The sequence below is a fragment of the Crocodylus siamensis genome, chromosome 1 (genome assembly GCF_052110815.1).
Source record: "Crocodylus siamensis isolate JL-2025a chromosome 1, ASM5211081v1, whole genome shotgun sequence".
Classification (NCBI taxonomy): domain Eukaryota; kingdom Metazoa; phylum Chordata; order Crocodylia; family Crocodylidae; genus Crocodylus; species Crocodylus siamensis.
This window is the reverse complement of record NC_143395.1, coordinates 354,523,069-354,542,554: the sequence shown is the minus strand read 5'-3', so window position 1 is coordinate 354,542,554 and position 19,486 is coordinate 354,523,069. Positions and strand designations below refer to the sequence as shown.

General features: G+C 43.8%; 1 protein-coding gene across 2 annotated transcripts in view; it reads right to left on the bottom strand.

Moving 5' to 3' along the window:
- The window catches only part of DIAPH3 (diaphanous related formin 3), a 485,008-nt gene that overhangs the window by 444,333 nt on the left and 21,189 nt on the right, over positions 1 to 19,486 (bottom strand). Inside the window, exons 2-3 of one of the 2 annotated variants that reach the window (XM_090024704.1) lie at positions 15,862 to 15,894; positions 1,641 to 1,820 (exon numbers count right to left, since the gene is read on the bottom strand). In XM_090024704.1, coding sequence (XP_089880830.1) covers positions 1,641 to 1,820; positions 15,862 to 15,894 — 213 coding nt within the window. The remainder of the gene's footprint in view (positions 1 to 1,640; positions 1,821 to 15,861; positions 15,895 to 19,486) is intronic. The other variant, XM_090024695.1, reaches the window with a different exon arrangement.

The following is a 19,486-nucleotide window of genomic DNA, read 5'->3' as shown; positions in this document are numbered from 1 at the left end:
ATTCCTTCCCTACACCGCAGCCCAAGCCTCACAGATGACCTCATGATGTTCTCATACGCTCCAGTCCCACATGATGGGCCCCAGAATCCTACGTAGGACCCCACCTGGGTTCCTCCCTTCAGGAGAACTCTCCCACTGCCATACTGGGCCCCATATCTCCCTGCAACCAGTTCCCCTTTGGGTGTGGTCCCCTCACTGGGACCTTTGGCTCCTCTAGTCCTGGGCCACCCCCAGGCCAGTTGGGACCCCAGGCCCCTGGCTCTTGGGTTTCCCTCTTGGTGGGTCCCCTAGCCCTTCTGACCATCATGGTCCTGGCCCCCGCCTGGGCAGTCAGGGGAAAAACTCAGACAGGCTTCGACGTACAACCCTTACTTTTTCCGCGGGGTCCCCCTCTCAGGGCCTCCTTCACGGACGTGGGGAGCTGGGGTTCCTCACACCATGACTGGTGCCTCAGGGTCTCACAGGGGACTCACTCCCCCACCCCGGGACAGGACATCGTGGCGCTACTACAGATGTTATTTTCAACCCACACACTGCCTCCCAACAGTGGAGGACTTATCAGAGTCAGGACTCGCCTCTCCCATTCTGGGATGGAGTGCCGCTGTTCACTCAAACCTTGGCCCAGATCTTTGCCCCTTTTACTCACCAGGGCCTCTCGTCACAACCCCCTCCCACCGGGGCTTCTTGCTGCTCATAAGCCCCGCTCTGCTCGGGGTCTCGGGGCTTCCCTCCTTGGGTAGGCTCAGGCGGCCGTAGCCATGCCTGACCACTTGTACCTCCTCAGAGTCTCAAACCCCCGCAGGGCTCAGGCAGCCTCAGCCGTATGTGGCCCTGGCTCCCCACTCTCCTCCTCGGGGCTTGCACCCCCCACAACTACCTCCAATGGAACACAACCCACCCGAAGGTGAGGGCTAGGGGTTAAGGCACCCTGACCCGCCTTTCACCAAAGTGATCGCTGGCCTGGCATTTCTTGGGGGCTCCCGCACCACTGGGAACCCCACCAGGCCACCCACTCCCGGCAGAGTAGTTTTCGGTCATACCCAGAACCAAGAGACTCCTTATCATCCCCTACATTTCCCCCGTTGCCTCCAGATAAAACTCAGCAGCCCTCTGGCCAGGTGGTGCTGTTGCCTGGTCTCTAACAGCTGAACTGCCTTGTTTATATGGGCAGCCCTGAACTTAAAATGGCTGCTCTTTTTAGGCACCTGGTGGCTGCCAGCTCCAGGGCCTTAAAGTGGTAGGCACACACAGTGCCCTGGCACAGAGCCATACTTAAAGCCTTTTATTCCTTAATGAAACTATGAAATTCTGAAATTCCCATTCCCATCTCTAGCTTACACTTCCCAGAAACATTGGTACGGTGCCAAATTCTTCTCACATATTAATGTTGTACTTATTACCTGCTCACCTAGGGCAACCACAACCATGTGTAAGTGGGCTCCATGTGGGCCTATAGGAAGGCATTTGTAATAACAGAAGGTACCTGTAGGCCTGCATTAGAAAGCACATCTATTCAGATTCCCAGTGTATACATAATGCTTTGGTCAGTCAAGGTACATAAACTAAGCATAGATTAAAGTAACCTTAAAAAAAATCCGCTGTCTAAAAAGAACAAGATCAAAATAATCAGCAATTCTTACCATCATTTTTTCAAAAAGCGTTAGGATCTCTCTCTCAGATAATGGTTCAGGGATGAACTCATCCATATCTGTAGGTGATGATAGCGACCAATCGCTAACAGAAGAATGCGACTGTTTTAGGTGCAGAGGCGGTCTTTCTTTTCTACTGCCTGGAATACGTATACTGGCAAATCTATCCAACTGCAAACAAAAAACAGTTCACACACATTACAATTGGTTGTTAATGTTCTATTTAACCACAATTAATATGGATATCTCTTTGACTAATGCACACATACGCACATACACAAGTTTTTACATTTTTAAAGCAATTGATCTGTTTGACCAAGAACAGACTTGACCTAAAAAGAGATAAAAATAAAGAATACAAACCACATGAGGGAGGTTGAAGGTACTAAATGTGCTATTAAATATACTTACTCTGAAGAAAAAGATGGAACGGGGAAAGGCTCAACAGATTTTTGTAAACATGTCATGATGAAAATGAAAAAAATAATATCATATTTACTCTAATAAGGTAACGGTGATTACAGTAGGACCCCCAATAATTAGATTCTATATACAAAAAAAAATACTTATAATTTCATTATCATTTTTCACATATACAATCTAATTATTGGAGGTTTGCCTTGATTTTGTCACCCTTCCACTGCTACAGCACAGAAAATAAATCTGGGAGTCAGGTACTTCCCTTGTCCTCAGCACTCCTCAACTTCTTCCCCCAACAGAGAACAGCATTTCAAGCCACGGCGACCATGCAGCTCAGCACTGCTCAGTATGTGTGTGTACTCCAGTTACCATAAGGATCCATGTGCTATTAGTGCCCTACTCATGTCCTTGTCACAAGTCCTGGGATGGTCCAAAAAGGTACATGCAGATGAAGCACAGAGCAGTCTGGTCCTGCTTCACCTCATGGAGGGCAAGGACACACTAATCATATGCAACAGGCTGAGAGAGGGGGTAACTGAGGGATTCTGGGTGAACTGTTTGAGGCCCTGTTCAGTTATGGTTTGCCAGCCATAAAAGGCTGGTGAAGAAACAGGAAGCATTGCAAACAGGAAATAAAGTCACAGCTTAGCTGTGCGAGTGAAGAGGAAAATGAAATGTATTCAATATAATGGCTACCATGACTTGAAAGAGATGGGACAGAGGGAGTGTGCTCAATGGGCACTACCATATATTTTACTCAGATGGATTTACACTAACCTATCTTTGTGGTAGGTTTCCATAAGTATGGCAGGGGAGACTCCATGATGATTGTGTTGGTCCCACTGGTTTTACTGCACTTGGAAGGGAAGATCCCTTCTTCCTGATCTGGAATTATTTGGTGTAGTTGAGGATGGAGACTTGTCTACTGGACTGCAAGTAGGCATCCATATGAGAGCCTACTATAGCCTCCCAATGAGTGGATCTCAGCTACACATTTTATGGTGAAGGAGAATTGCTCTTGGACTTTCCCTCTAGTTTGCTCCTATGGCCTTTTGACAAGGAGCAAGCAAGACTAGGGTCTTCATTACCCTCCTAGTGAAAAAGTTTTTCCTAATATCTAACCTAAACTTCCTATGATGCACTTTGAGCCCACTGCTCCTTGTTCTGTCATCTGTGACTACTGAGAACAGCCTAGCTCTATTCTCTTTGTAACCCCCCTTCAGGTAGTTGAAGGTTGCTATTAAATCCTCCACTTAGTCTTCTCTTCTCCAGACTAAATAAGCCCAGATTCCTCAGCCTCTCCTCAGAAGTCATGTGCCCCAGTCCCCTCACCATTTTCGCTCCCCTCCTCTAGAGTCTCTCCAACTTGTCCATATCCTTTCTGTAGTGGTGGCCCAGAACTGGACACAGTACTCCAGATTTGGCCTCACCAGTGCTGAACAGACAGGAATTGTTACTCCCCTTGATCTGCTGGCAATGCTTCTACTAATGCAGACCAGTATGCCATTAGCCTTCTTCACAACAAGGGCACACTGTTGACTCACATTCAGCCTACTATCCACTGTAACCCCAGGTCCTTTTCTGCAGAGCTGCTGCTTAGCCAGTTGGTCCCAAGCCATGGGATTGCTCCATCCTAAGTGCAGGACTTTGCACTTCTCCTCATTGAACCTCATGAGATTTCTTTTGGCCCAAATGTCCAATTTGTCAAGGTCACTGAATCCTAGCCCTACCCTCCAGCGTATCTACTGCACCTCCCTCCAGTTTGGTGTCTTCTACAAACTTGCTGAGAATGCACTCTATGCCATCTTCCAGGTTATTGATGAAGATATTGATCAAAAGCGGCCACAGGACCAACCCCTGGGGCACTCCACTCAATACTGCCTGCCAACTAGACATGGAGCCATTCATTACTACCCTCTGAGCCTGATAATCCAACCAGTTTTCTATCCTCTTCCATCCATCCATCCAGCCCATAGTTCCTTAGCTTGCTTGTGAGAATGTTGTAGAAGACCATATCAAAAACCTCGGTGATGTGATATAACTTCACGTTCACTGGTCTTCCTGCATCTACAGAGTCAATCATCTCATCATAGACGGCAATCAGGTTGGTCAGGCATGACTTGCCCTTTGTGAATCCATGCTAACTATTCCTAATCACCTTCTCCTCCAAGTGCTTAGAAATAGATTCACTGAGGATCTTCTCCATGATTTTTCCAGGGACTGAGGTGAAGCTGACTGGTCTGTAGTTCCTCAGATTCTCCTTCTTCCCCTTCTTAAAGATGGGCACTATATTTACCCTTTTCCAATAGTCCAGGACCTCTCCCAATTGCCATGAGTTTTCAAATATGAAGGCCAGTAGCTCTGCAATCATATTAGTCAACTCCCTCATCACCTGCCATGGATTTGGAAATTTCTGACATCCAGGACTGGTAAGTCTGGGGAAGTATGATACTTGCCAGTGATAGCACCACAAAGACCTGAACAAACTGAGCTCTGCTCAGCTCCTGGAATTCAGAACTGATTTGGCTAATTTGGCTTGAGACATGACATTTTATAGAGTGTTTGCCCCATACAGGCTGTGTGTTTTATAGTCATCCTCAGTGTTGGCTGCAATTAATCAACTTCATAGTTGGTTTCCATTACTGAGCTGGTACAAAAGTTTAATGATAGATAATGTCACTAATGAGATTTTCTTGTATGTGAATGTGAGATGAGGGCTTCCCCACTCCCCCCATGTTGATTGGCGGGGGGTGATGGACAACTTTATCTTATATTCAAGTCAATACAGTAGTCTTCTTTACCATGGAGCAGGTCAGAAAGACAAATGTATTTAAACTACAGAAAAGCAAGCCAACAGAATCTCCTAATAAAAACTTCCAAACTTTAACAGGAGACAAAAGAGTAACCTGTCAGGGAGCTACAGAGCTCTCCTTCATTGGAGTTATTGAAGCCATTGCTTGACAAGCCACCTACAGTGATTTAGGAACAGTTAATCCCACATCTCTGCAGGTGGAATTAAGTGACCCTTGAAGGCTCTTCCCACTCTGTGCCTGTAAGGTTCCAAAGGCTTCCAAGAATACTGCTTTGAAGTTCTCTGAATTAACTGTCTTTTAGTAGGTTTTGGAAAGAATGACCTGTCCATAGTTAACCACCTGCAAATTTAGTTAAAACAGTGAATAAAGTGTCAGATGACCTAAGATATCTTGAAAGAATTGGAGCGCTATTTCTGTATGGAACATGTGAATAAGATGCATTTGGAAAAGTAGGGTTCTGAGGCTAGTCTCAATAATCTGTCTTTCTAGAGGTGCAAACATGTCACCCTCATGGTGCCAAAGAAATTTCTATGATAGCACAAGTTGCAAGTAAGCAGCTGTCTTAGCCCCTTGTCATACTCCAAGTGCCGACAAATGCTGCTACAGTAGTCTCCCTTACTTACCTTTGGCTTTCCACCCCGCTCATTGCCCCACAAGCCCTTCCCTTCTCTGTTTTTTGTTTTCCTAAATTCCACCTATTTACTGTCTCAATGACATCCTGACATACTTTTAGCTTCTTCCTTGGAGTCTCAGAACAGCAGAGATTCCCTATGCCTGAAGAAAAGTGTTTGCACCCAAAAGCTTGCAAAGAACTTTTTTTCAACTATTAAGTTGGTCTAATGAAAGATAATCACATCTACCCAAAGAACCTTGACAGCCACGACCAAAACATAGTCACAGTTAGCGACAGCTTAAATGGGAGAATGTCTGTTAGCTTATTATTGAACAAAGAGATTCCTGCAGCATATGTATCAGGCTGACGTGCCCCAATTTGGGGCATATATCTGCAAGCCAAGGAACCTGCATGGTGGTTTCCCCGCTTACAAAAGCACACTACTGAGATCTGCTGCAGTGTATCCTATCTGCATGTCCCAAGACAGGGCATGACCCAGGGCCATTAGTCCCACAGGATCAGACTACTGAAACCCCAGAAGGACCTTGCAGGACCACCAAGATAGCAAGGTCTGTAGATACCAATGAAGTCGATCAGCTGGGCTGGGACACATTCTGGCACAGCTGATCCCACTCCAAAGTTGACATCTGTTTATACTCTAGAAGACAGGGAAAATTTAGCCTTGCCAGATTTGTGTCGCTCTTCACCAAATTAATATTTACATGGTACATGTCTTTTCCCTAAATAAAACAGGAATTTAAAATGCATCTCATTAATGGGCATGACTATATCACATTAAGAGCACAGTTTTGGAACCAAGAGATTTAGGTTCTATTAAAAACGAGGATTACTAGTACTGTGCAGGGTGTGTGTGTGTGTGTCATATATGCACACACACACCCTAAACATGTATCCTATCTAGATGTAAAAAGTGCTACTGTACACCTATTTTGAAAGTTAATTTAAGTAGCAGCAGCAATATTGTTCAGTCTTTATACAATGCAAGTCTCCATTGGTCCTTATGTTCTCAGCAAAACACACATACACACGGTGGCTGTCAGGATACAGACAGGAACCAAGACACCCACTGATCTGAACAGTTCTGATTTGATGTGCAAACCATGGTTGTTACATGGGCCCATTTTTTTCTTGATGAGACTGTATATTTTATCTATAAAAGGCAACCCAATAATGTAAATCTTAAGCTTTTTGTAAAGCATTTTACTTAGTTCATCATAATATTTAATTAAGATAACACTGTATAGTATCAGATCATATTAAAATGGATTAAAAACCAAGGGCCAAAAAGCAGCTGCAAATAGTAAGCCTAACCAGGGTGTTTCTAATAGGTACATGTTCATCAATGGTCTTGAAGTACTAATAAAAATGACTGGAGATAAACTTAGCAGATAAGATTGATCTTTATGCCTCAGCCTCCTTTATGTTGGTAACATGACCTGTGATGAAGCCCAAAAGACCGGATCCTGCCTGCAAAGCTAGGGCCTCATGGGGGGGCGGGAGATAGTGCTGGTTCCAGTATCCCCTGTCCCTTCTTCAGCCTCATGTGCTCACCCCTCCATCCCCCTTGATAGGACACCTATCTAGCAGAGGTGTCAGAGCACCCAGCAACCCTTGTATTTCAGCTGCTAGCTTTCTTGCTGCTGAATTTACCTTTGCCAGTTGCTGCCAGCAATGAAATTTGGTGGAGGCTGCAAAGGAGACACCAGACAACCCCTATACCCAGGAGTTGTTGCATTAACTTCCTGAGGTGCTCACTGAACCAATGTCTTCCCTCACAGAAGAAGCATCTCTCAGAATTGGAGGGGGAGAGGGGAGGTGCAGAAGAGAGAGAGTAGCAAGGGAACAGGGACTCCCTGGAATGCAAATTCAATACTACTTCTATTCAACAAGTGACACTTACCCACTATTGTTAAAAGATGACAGACCCCTGATCTAGAGGATTTAGTGACTTGAGCCCTTTCAAGCAATACTTTTTAAAATACAGCTGAAGGTAATTTCATACATTTAAACACAAAAAAAGCAGACCTTACCTACAAAAATGGAAAAATTCAAAGAGGTGACTCAATGGGATTCAGATTTTATAACAGACAAAGAATTTATCCTAAAATTTAACTGACTGTGGAGTGCAAAGGGAAAAAAAAATCACTTGTATGAACAGAGGAAGGAGGTTAGGAAGAGAGATGTACCTTTACCTATTTACAAACTAACAAGACAAATATTGGAATAGTAGGTACAGTTCTGGTGTCTACATTTTAAAAGCAATGCAAAATTGGAGGAAGCAGGACAGAGCATGAAAAAAGTGATTAGAGAGCTGGAAAAAGGCCTTTATAGACATACTGAAAGTACAGAACCATTGTGGCTCAATTCAATACAAACCATGCAGACCAGCTGCATGATCTGAGTGACTGGGGTTTCTATGCTCAGCAGAGCTGCCAGGGCTCAATTAAATGAGAGACCAGCTGAGCTCACCACATCAGTTTCAGCAGGACTGGAAAACCCTGCAGGAACCACACTTCCCTAGGGATTTTTGGTCTCACTGAGACTGATGTAGTGGTTCTGCTCTCAGTGCCAAGCCACCACTGCTCAGTGAAACAGGAGAGCCCTCTCTCATTGCCTTGTCCAACATGGACAAAGCAATGAAGCCACCAGGGATTAACCGTTAAATTCGTAAACATGTTTCACAAAATAATCCCAGACATCTCAAATAAGAATCCATGGTGTGAGAATCATTCTTCCCTGTTGGGGTCTTTCTTTGCAACAGAAGAACTGCTCTACCATTTTTCTATAATATTAAAAAAAAAAGAAAGAAAAATGAAGATCTGGCATTAAAAAAAGAGTGAAAACAAAGAGCTGGCATTTACTAAGGGATGCCTCAAGTAACATTTTGTCAAGGGTATTTAGTGCAGTAGAAGGGTAGAGAGAAACAGCTGGGAGCTGCTCAGACAGACAGCAAGGATATCCCAGACAAACAGCATGCCCCTACCAAGCCTTAAGCGGAATCTAGCCTTAGCTCTTATGTGGAACCTGTCATCCATGTATTTCAAAGCACAGTTAAAGAAAGCTCAAAATGATCTCTCACACTGGAAACAGGCAGAGAGGCTTCCTAACACTACATGACAATCTAGCAGCAGAACTGGGGTCAAAACTGAGCTCTCCTGATGGATGGATCAGAGCATGAGGAAGAAGACACCATTTCTTGCCTGTTTGGGCCCTGTCACCCAACACACAATAGTAAGAATGGGAAGATGAAATGGAGACCTCTTTCATTCCTTCCAAGCCTTAGTTGAGGCACAAAGATAGAGGTTTACTCTATATCTGCTTCTGCTATTCCTCTTGTGTGGATAAATTCAGGACTTCATTCTCTAGGGCACCTTTAACCAACACCAAATCAATCAAAAAAGCAGAAGGTCTCCCTTCCCCTTCTTCTGCTCTTCCTTCAAGCTACATGGCACCCTCCACCCCCACCCCAGAGGAACAACAGAGTCCTGGATCCTGTCATTGCCACCTTCTGAGCCCTCTAATGGCAAGCCACAGTTGCACAGGTCTGAGACAGAATTACAGAATTAACCTGCATCTGCTCTGAAACTGTTCCAACTGTATGATGGCATAATATTCCACAGATTTAAAACATTACAAAAAGTAACCTGTAACAGCACCTTTACTTTGTGCACACTTGGCTTTTCTCAGTTTCCACGCTAATCCCAGCCTTAATTTTGCAGCTCACTTTAGCAGACATCAGTCCAACAAGCCTGCTATGGACTGATAAAATCCTCACTGTTTATAAGCAAATTGCATGCGTATACCTAAAATATTGTACAGGTTTCCCTCACTTTATGCTGTATGTGCATTCCTGGAAAACAGCGTACAAGTTGAATTTGCATAAAGGAGACCCACTTTACAATGTAACAAATAGAGATACGTTCCAAGACCTCGATTCTACTGACCCATAGACCTATTTCTACCACTTTTACAAGACAATTTTGGTACTCGCCAACAGCAGACAGTGCACACAAGCACAGGGTTGTGGTGAATGTTACCATAATGGGGATAGCAACTACAGAAACATGTTGCAGACAACAAGCAAGAAGCACAGATCCACACAGGAGGCTGTATTTTGGTGCACGGCGCAAAGCAGCTGACTGTGGGCTTCCACCACACCAATCACATAAGAGTGAATTTACCTTGCATGTAACAAACTTTTGGTATAAAAACGGTCATCATATAAGAGCAAATTCGCACATACAGAAGCTGCATAAAGCAAGGGAAACTTGTACTATGTGCAAATTAACCAATCCTCAAATGGATATGACCAAAATATGAGTGGAAAGAACATTCAGGAGTATGAGAAACTTCTTTATGTAGTAAAATGGAAGAGACCAAAGCTCTTAACATATGGAGAAGACAAATATGCAAATAATGAATTATACATATAAAGTAGGTCTGGCACTTCCATTCATGGTTTCACATTACAAGAGCAATAGGGTATTTGTTATTTTTAAACAAATTAACCAGCAATAGAGGATTTTTTTTCTTTTTACTGTACACTAGTAAAACTATAGAACATGCTACCATAACTAAAATTAAGTTCAAGAATTTACCAAGTTCAAAAAAAATTAAGCAGGCCTTTGAACAGTTTGTTAAATACAATTATGGCGGCATTAATTAGAGCTGTTTAGTTTGCACTTAATAAACAGAATCCATCTTTGTATATGTATACCTGTAACCCCCACCAAACTGTTTTACCATATAGAATGATTTTCCTAATACTTTTATAAGTAACTAAAGAGTTTATGAATTAAAGTTTAAAATTTTAAAAACCTTTTAAAAAACCTTTGCCATCTTCTGTGAGGCCCCTACCCCAAACATTTTTGGTTAGACTTGGTTTCTATGTTTAAACTCTGAAATCACATGGCAAGCTATTTAAAGTGCTTTAATTAAGCTATTTAATGCATCTGTTAGAATATATACTAACAAAACAACACAACAGTGCATTTACCTCCTTAGCATTGTTATTAAGACATCCAAACTCAACCATCACTGCATGTCAGAAATACAGTAACTGTCATAACTCACTATGAAACACCAAACATAGCTGTAAAGGATTCTCGTTATAACACTTTAAAAACTGGCACTAACCTTTACTGGATCAGTATATGCAAGCTCATGCATCAGTACAAGACAGATCTCTCCAAAAAAACTGGTATTTTGGATCCCCTGGGATCCAAAACAAAGGACCACTCCATATACGATTTGACATAGAAGCATAGGGAAGCCCTTCAAATCTTACAGCACTGGAACTGAAACAGCAGGCTAGTACCTTAATCTAAATGGTACCCTTTGGAGTTGTCATCAGAAGTTCAAATAGGATTTTAAATACATAAATATATAAAACATATTCCTGATTTTCTATTATCAGGAGCACAGTTCAGTCATTGGGTGCAGTTTACATGACAATAGATTTTCCTTTTTTCAAGTGTTTCTCCTCATTTCCTTACCTTTTGTCTCCGTCTCCCCCAATACTTCTTTCCCCTCCATGAATGAAACTTAGTTTCTCTGCTCCCTCCCTGTCATACTTTTGTCCTTCAAACTTCAGAAAAAGCCAGGGGATTTCTTACCCTCTATGACAGGGTGCTTGGTATGCCCGTCAGTTTAAGAGGAAAGGCTGTGGAAGAAGCAGCCTGCAGATGTAGCAGGGGCCAAACAGAAAGTCACCTGATCAGAGAGGGGCTGGGCTTAGGGCATATAAACCCAGGGCCTGCGCTGGTCAAGGAGTCTAGTCCTGGGACCTGTTGCACGCTGCAGGGTCAGGACCCGAGGCACAATAAGAAGGATCGTCTGCCTTTAAGGGAGGGAGTCGGATTTTCTATAGCTGCGGACCACGGAATTTTCCGGTTGCAGACCAGGGTACAAGCTTCACGGGTTGTAATAAAGATAGGTTTTATTTTACTTACACGCCGGTGAATGAGACGCGTAGGTGTAACAGCTTGATAAACAGTTAGAACAGAAAGTGTTTAACTACAAAACAAACAAAATTCTCTCTCTTTACTCGCAGATCGTAAATCAGGTCGATGCGCAGGGAAGGTCGGTGGCGGAGAAGCGGTGTCGTGGTTGGCCTGACCATGGCACATGGGACTGATCGAGTGGGTCCCAACAGCTGATGGCTTCTGCCTTGGTACGGGTTGGGCGCGGCTTTTAAAGGCTTTGCCCTTCTCCTCCCCCCCTTGTTACCATGACATCAGATGGTATGATGCTTTTCCCGCCACTTTTTTTTCATGACCGCCTCTAAGTCCATGGCAGTGACTAGATGTCTGACTTTGTGCTTACGGCAGCTTAAATCGGGTAGAGTACAAGACAGGAGCCAGAAAGAGGAGCTCCTGGCAGATGGGCTCCTAGCAGAACAGCTGAGCTGGCACTCCTTGCCAGCACAGAGCCCAGGAACAGGGCAGGCCTGAGAACAGGGGCAGGTGAGACCAAAGAGGGGCAGAGGCAGGGCACAGCAGCCCAGGGATGGGGACCAAGGGCCCAAAGCCCAGAGAGGGACAGAGGTAGGAGTCTGCTAGGGTGGGACACAGTGCCTGGGTGTAGCTTACATATACAAAGTGGCCAGCGAGGAGTACAGACAGAAAGGCAGTGCCCAGGACTAGCTCCAAGAAGCAAAGAACCCAGGAGAAGTAGACAAGCCTAGAAGATGCACCAAGAAGTAGCCAAGGTCAGCAAAGTGCCTGGGCAGGGAGGGCTGCTCAGGCCCAAGAAGGCTGGTGATGGAGACATCTGTGAGGCATGGGAATGGTGTAAAGCTAGGATGGAACCACATAATTAGCCGTCAAGGCAATGACCATAGACATCTGTGGTCAGGAGAGTAAGATCAGGCTTGGGAAGCGCGAAGCTACCTCCTTTTCCTTTAGCATCAAGGCATGGTGAGTGAGCAGAGGGGAGAGTACCCAGAGAGCCAGGGATGTATATTGGCAAGAGCTGAGTGGCCACCAGGGAGCAACATGACCATACATGGGACTACGCACTTGTTACACCCTCCCTATAAAAGCCTTACCATACCTTTGCAGAAAGAGTAGTTTCCTTCTATAGGCTGCCCACATGGAAGAATGCCACCTCTAGAAACAGCTGATTCTCTTCTTCTTGCTGGTAATTCAACTGTTCTTAAACTATTTAGCAGCTGGCAATAATAAAGGCAGAGGTGCATATGCAGGGAGAATGGAGAAGACCATGTTGTGCACTGCTGCCCAGTCCTTAAATGATTACCCAGTCCTTAAAGGATTATTATTTCTCATCCATTTTATATTTTGTTCGAAGTTTGAGAGATTTCAGCTGAGAGCCTTTAAGCAACAGTCACATAGTCCTAGGGAAGGGGTGTGCAAAATATGAACCACAGGTTGGATCCAGCCTGCTAATTGATTGCATGTATCCTGAGGCTGCCCCTACAGTGCTCTGCATAGAGCCAAGCCCCATTCACTCCTGCCTGGGGCAGCCCACATAGTGCTCCCACCAACACCCACTGACAGCACTGCCCCAGCCCCAGCCAACTCACCCATCTTTCCAGGGAGCTGCTTCTACTACTGCTGCCACCTCATCCTCCTCTTGCCCCTGCTGCACTGCTCCTGGCTGCAGGTAGCACAGGGAAGCAGTGGCAGCTATGGGGATGCATCCTAGGCACCACATGCCCAGCTAGGCTGGGGAAAAGCTGCCCCAAATGGCTCCTGACTTAGTACAAAAGGCTACAGCTCCTGGACTCCTTCCACTCACTTAGCTACCCACAGGTAGCTGCTCATCACACCAGGTGAGTAGAGTGGGTGGGAGGCAGGCTGGAGATGGAGCCCCGTGCACTGGGGCAGGAGCTGCCCAGCTGCAGCTTCCCTCCACCCAGCTATGCATATAATGTCTGGCATGCATCCCCATGGCCACTGCCACTTCCCCTTCCCCATGCAACCTGCTGCCCAGAGTGGTACAACAGGGGCAGGAGGAGGTGGAGCTGCTGGAGGCAGGGAGAGCCAAGCAGTACCCAGGTGACTACAGCAGCAGCCCATGAGAAAGCTGTGCATGCTGGCCAGGGCCATCAACGGGCACGGGGTGAATGTGAGTGGAAGCACAGTGCGAGCTGCCCTGGGCACCAAGTTAGAAATCCAGTAGTGGCAGGCCAATCAGATGCAGTGAGAAGAGAGAGCAAGAATACTAGATGAAAAGTGAGGAAAGCAAGTGGAAAGTATAATAAAAGCACAAGCTGAATTTATCCATTTCAGTATGTGCTCCAGCAGCAGGTAAAATTGCAGGTTCAAGACACAAGATCTTTAAGCTGCACTAGAAAAGGGGTTTGCTAGGTTCTGCATCAGGGGTGTTCAACCCCCAGTCCGTGGCCAGATCCAGTCCCTAGAACAGTGTCATCCAGGCCACAGGGCTCCCCCTGGGTCCAAATATTTGGCATCAAGGGATCAATGGAACTACTCCTATGTTGCCAAGTTTCCAGACTCATGAGAAGCCCCAGGCCCTGCATAACAAATCAGGCACACAGTGTTCAATCCCAGCACACAGGACCATGTAGGGCCCAAACCAGGTGCACAGGGCCAGACTGCAGTAGGTTTAGGGTGAGTGCCAGGCTGCAGGCTGGATTGAGCCCCATACTATTCATCTGTCTCTCCGAGTCAAGAACTTGAGCACAATAAAGACAAAGATACATACAGACAACCAATCCAGTTTTGCACTGAGACAGAACGTGAGAATTATTTCCTACCAAGCCTCTGAAAAAAAGAGAAATGAACCCAAGAATAAGTTATTTCAGGGAAATCCTATAAGCTGTGTTATAGGAGCAGTCCAACTAGATAATGATTAGCAGTGTGAATGGTTAAACAATTAATCATTTAACCAATAATCCCAATGATAACCAGCTATAGCCTACCAGTTATTTAGCATAGGGCAGGGGTCCATGGAGCCTAGCTATTAAAGTATTAATCCCACCTCCTCACTCCTCTGCTGACCACAACAAAAGCAGCCCAGCTCCCTCTCTGGGGAGCATGGAAGTCAGAGGCCGCTTGCTATGCACTGTGAGGGGCCCAATCCTGAAAATAAAGATTAAAAAAAGAAAGATGCTTAAAAGGAAAGGAACTGCCCACCTGCCCTGCTCATCAAGAGGCAAGCTCTGGGGAGCTGAGGCCTCAGGGAACCACTAAGTCCCCACTATACCTCAGGGGGCTAGAAGCAGCTCACTCATGCCAGGCCAGGCAGGGGTGAGCTGCAGGCTGGTGCAGAACAGCCCCACATGGGCCAAGCTAGGGGCTGGCACGCCAATTAATTGTTTAACTGCTGTAATTACAACATGTTAACCAGATTATTTTTTTTAATCAGCATTTACATCCCTAATGATGATAATGGAACCATGAAAACTGCTATGAGGCAAACTGAACTGAAATCAAAAACACACTACAACAGCTGACCACCAGTACACTGAAAGATACACTAGGTTATTTGTTGCCTACCTAACCACAGATACCCAAAACCAATGGATTCCCATTTAAAACACAATTTACCATGACTATTTTGCAACAATTCTACATGATTGTTTCAATTATAAGCACAAATATTTACGCAAAAATGGTTGATTTGTTGCACAAATCCAATACAGAAAATAAATGTCAGAAAAATGCCTGTGATGCCAAAAGTTCAATGTGATAATAAAGTTACAAGTTAAAAGCTAAAGGTGTTATTTGAATGTGAAAAAAGAATGCTTCCTTCTATTTAAGAAGAGAGACATATTTTTAAACACTTAACGAGAGCAGTTGTTATTACAGATATTGCAGTTTGCCGTTTAAAAGATTTCTACCTTGTAATAGGGAGCGCTGAATAGTTCTATCAAATCAACCAGACAACTTCAGATACACAAACAAATAAATGACTGACTAAAAGCTTTTACGTAGGACATGCATTAGACAGTATAGAGTTTTTTAAAAAAGTTTACAAGCAAACATTAAATACCAGGTCTTAGTTAGCCATGCAACCCAGCAATGCTAGTCTGATATGGAAGAAATACAAAAACTGAAGCAAATCTTGAAGGCATTAACTAGACAGTTATACTTAGCTGACCTACTTATTTAATAGTGATTAAAAACAGAGTACAGCAATTGCAAAACCAGCTACAAGCACCTAAGTCTGTCACCTATACCTAGTATATTATACATCATTAACATTCTTCCAATTTAGCCAGGCTTTACCTATTTGAGCTTTTAATTTGAGCTGTCCAAAAGAGCTTCTAGCAGAAAAGAAGCTACAATAAAGATGTTTTAGTTGCTCAAGTTAGAGGGTTAGTCACAAAGCATAGAGAAGCAAACTTAAGTAGTCTTACCACATCATCTGTCAGTGTCTTGATATTTAAATGCTGAAAATTAAAGAAGAAACCAGTCATATCACTGTCTTGAAAAAAAATTGTTTTTGCATCATAATTAAGCGGCTTTAAAAAAAAAAAAAAATCTGTAAGACGAAATTAAACATGGTTTTAACAAATCTCTTTAAAACAATACCTAATAGGAAACAGTTTATTTCCTTGACTTGGTTTTAACTGGCTTACAAATATACAGCAAGTCACCTAAGAAATACTATGTACATTTCCAAAGATTTAACAGGATTTTAATTAGACTCTGGCTATGCAAAGAAGTTACATTTATAGTGCCTCAAATAAAGTTAAGAATATACACATCCCCAGAATGTTACAAAAATGACAGAAGCATTACAGATTGAACAATAAATTTTCTGCAGCATATTTTATAGTGCTACTTTTCACACCTGCAAACCACACTTGCATTATAGAGGGTCTCTTAGCTCCCCAGCATCCCACAGTTTTTGATTTCCCCCTGCTCCAAAAAGCGGGGAGAGAAGGAGGGAAGTAGGAAGAATGTGTGGTATGGACATCTTAAGCGTCATCTGGGTGCTCAGCATACTCAACTACAAATGCAAGTTTGTTTGAGGCCTTACTTGCTCAAATGGCAAATAGTGCAATACAGTCCAAGTGCTATCGCAAGTTATTCAATTTCCCTATAGTATATTTAATCCTAGAACAGGGCTCTGCAACTTGCAGGCAGCAGGGGGCTGCAGACCCAGGGCCACAGACCATGGATCCAAACACTGCACACTGTGGGGTGGGCAGGCACCCCACACAGTTCCTCACCACTGTGCAAGCTGCCTACTATCTCCCCTGCTGCACAGCTGCTCCCCCTGCCCAAAACTCTAGCACATGTGGCCTGGCAGGAAACAGAATTTTTGCAATAGGGATCTGATCCCCAATCCTACCACTGCCAGCAGGGAGCCCAGAAAAGGTTTGCAAGTGCTACAATTGAGCTGGATGGGGCAGCAGCTCTGCACAAAAGGACCTGAGGATTACAGTGGGCAACAAGCTGAATATGAGCCAAGTGTGCCATTGTTGCACAGGTGGCTGACAGCATACTGGGCTGCATTAGTAAGAGTGTTACCAGCAGGTCAAGGGAAGTGATTCTTTCCCTTCTATTCTGGTGAGGCTGTAACTGAAGTAATTAGGGGGCTGGGACACGTGACTTCTGCGGAGAAGCTGAAGAACCTGGGCTTATTTCTGGAGAAGAGACTGAGGGGGGATTTAAAAGCAGCCTTCAACTACCTGAAGGGTGGTTACAAAGAGAATGGAGCTTGAACAGGGTAGGCAATCCCTGGCACAGGTGCCAGCATGGCACATGAAGGTATTTTGCTTGGCACATGCACCTCAGACCAGACAGCAGGGATGGGGCCAGGGCTTCACTGCCACAACAAGGATCAGGCTCCTTGCAGATACCCTGCTGTCCACCACTGGCATATCAACATCTTACAACTCAAGATTGCAAGGTTTTTTATCACTCTTCCCAAAAAAAGTTGCCAACCCCTGAGCTACTGTTCTCAGTGGTGCTATATGACAGAACAATGGTCTCACGTTACAGCAAGGGAAGTTTAGGTTGGATATTAGGGGAAAAAACTCACTAAGAGGGTAGTAAAGCACTGGACCAAGTTAAAGAGAAAGGTCATGTAATCTCCTTCCTTGGAGGTTTTGAAGATCTGGCTAGACAAAGCCTTGGCTAGTATGATCTAGCTGGGGATGGTTAGCGAGGTTCGGTGCTTGTTTGAAGGTGGCTCTGGGAAGATCTTTTTAAGAATAGGTTTCTTTGTAGTATGGATTACAATTGTTTGAGGATTTTCCATACGGGTTCGAGGGAGGGGTGATGTGTCATAACCAGCAGTGTGCGATTTGTGGGGGGGTTTCTTCTGTACTGCAGCAATTCTTCACATGGTATTCGGGTGGCTCTTTCAAACGTGCTCTCTCTCTCTGGAGAAGCGTCCTTGTTGAGTGAAAGCCTTTTTAAGATTGGTGAGGTGGTAATTTCAGATTCTAGTTACCCTTATGGAAAAGAAGCTTTTCCTTATGCCATGTGCATGCATACATGCAGCATTTATCAATAACATAATCAGCTACAAAGGCCAAAAAAGCCGATTGCCAACAATGACAATTTCCCTTTTGTCAGTGCCGATACTATATGGACCTACATATCGGTGCACCTCTAATACTGTTGTTGTTAAATTTAAACATTATGAAGGAATTTAATTTCATTTCATTTCTAGGTGGCTGCTCTCATTTGAATATATCCATGTTTCTTCTAAAGCTGTTTTCAGTATTTCTACTACAGAAGTGGCTTAAGTGCTAGGCATCCAAAAGAAGAGAAAAAAAAACAAACAGGCCTCCTCAATTTCTGCCATTAATTATAGCCCAGGTTTCAGCGCCATAGTACAAAATGACTGAGTTCTCTCACTGTGCACCTTATGTATTTACATAATGACATGACAGAGCACTCTTCACCTGAGGAAGTGAGCTTATCTTCAAAAAGCTTGTGCTCTCTACAAGTATCTTATTTAGTTCATCTAAAGATGTACATCTACCCTGCCTTCTGACTGACTTCAGACCAACACACTACTTCTCTTCACTCCTAACCTACAAACCTTAGCAGTTTTTCCCATTTTAATACATGTAGAAGTCACTCTCAGTTCAAGAAAGTAAATTTCCTACACACACTATTCATTTTGATAAAAGTTGAAGATAAAAATGTGTGAACCTGAACTCATTCACCAATAAAAACAAAAACCTTCAAAACTTAAACTGAAACGTTATGGTTCAGTTCAAATAGCCTCTTGATGTTCTTATAGGTTGAGTTACAAATACTGTATTGTTTTTTAGTACTATGCCAAATATATTTGATATTGCTAGAAGTTATAGTTTTCAAAGATGATGATAACCAGAGGAAAAAATATCATTTATAAATGTTTACATTGCTGCAGAGCCCAGATATATTTTCCTTCTCCGGACACACAAAGCAACAAGGATGCTTACAAGATCAAGGTTATGGAATACATAGAAACAGAGACCAAGGGGAAAGGGAGGGAAGGCACAATAATGCACCTGAAATTTTTATGAAAGTAAAGTGTATTATGGCATAATACCTCTAGATGTATAGAGGTTTGGATAGCAGGAAATCTACCACAAAGAAAGTATAGACATCACAATGCTTTCCTTTCTACACAACATTCAGGCTTCAAAAGGAGACATAAAAATCCATCTCCCCTTTCATCTGTTCCATTGTGTGGTAGCTGGTACACACCCCTGGAAAGTAGGAGAGCTGGGTTTGAAACCTTAGGTTGAGGAGGATACCTTAGCAGCCTTACTTGTGGCAATACTTAAAAACAAGTTAAAGCATAAAATGAAGGTGGCAACAAGGCTGATATAGATCTCACCTTTCATATCCAAAAATAATTTCTGCTGTGAGCTAGGAACTCAGCAGTTAGAAATGAAAAAAACATAGGAGCACTGGGATCAGGCACTGGAAGGAAGACTACTCCGTCATAGATTACAGAGACAAATTGATATGGCTTTGGAAGAGTCAAATACTATTTGAGAAACCAACAGCCAAGTAATTTCCAGTATT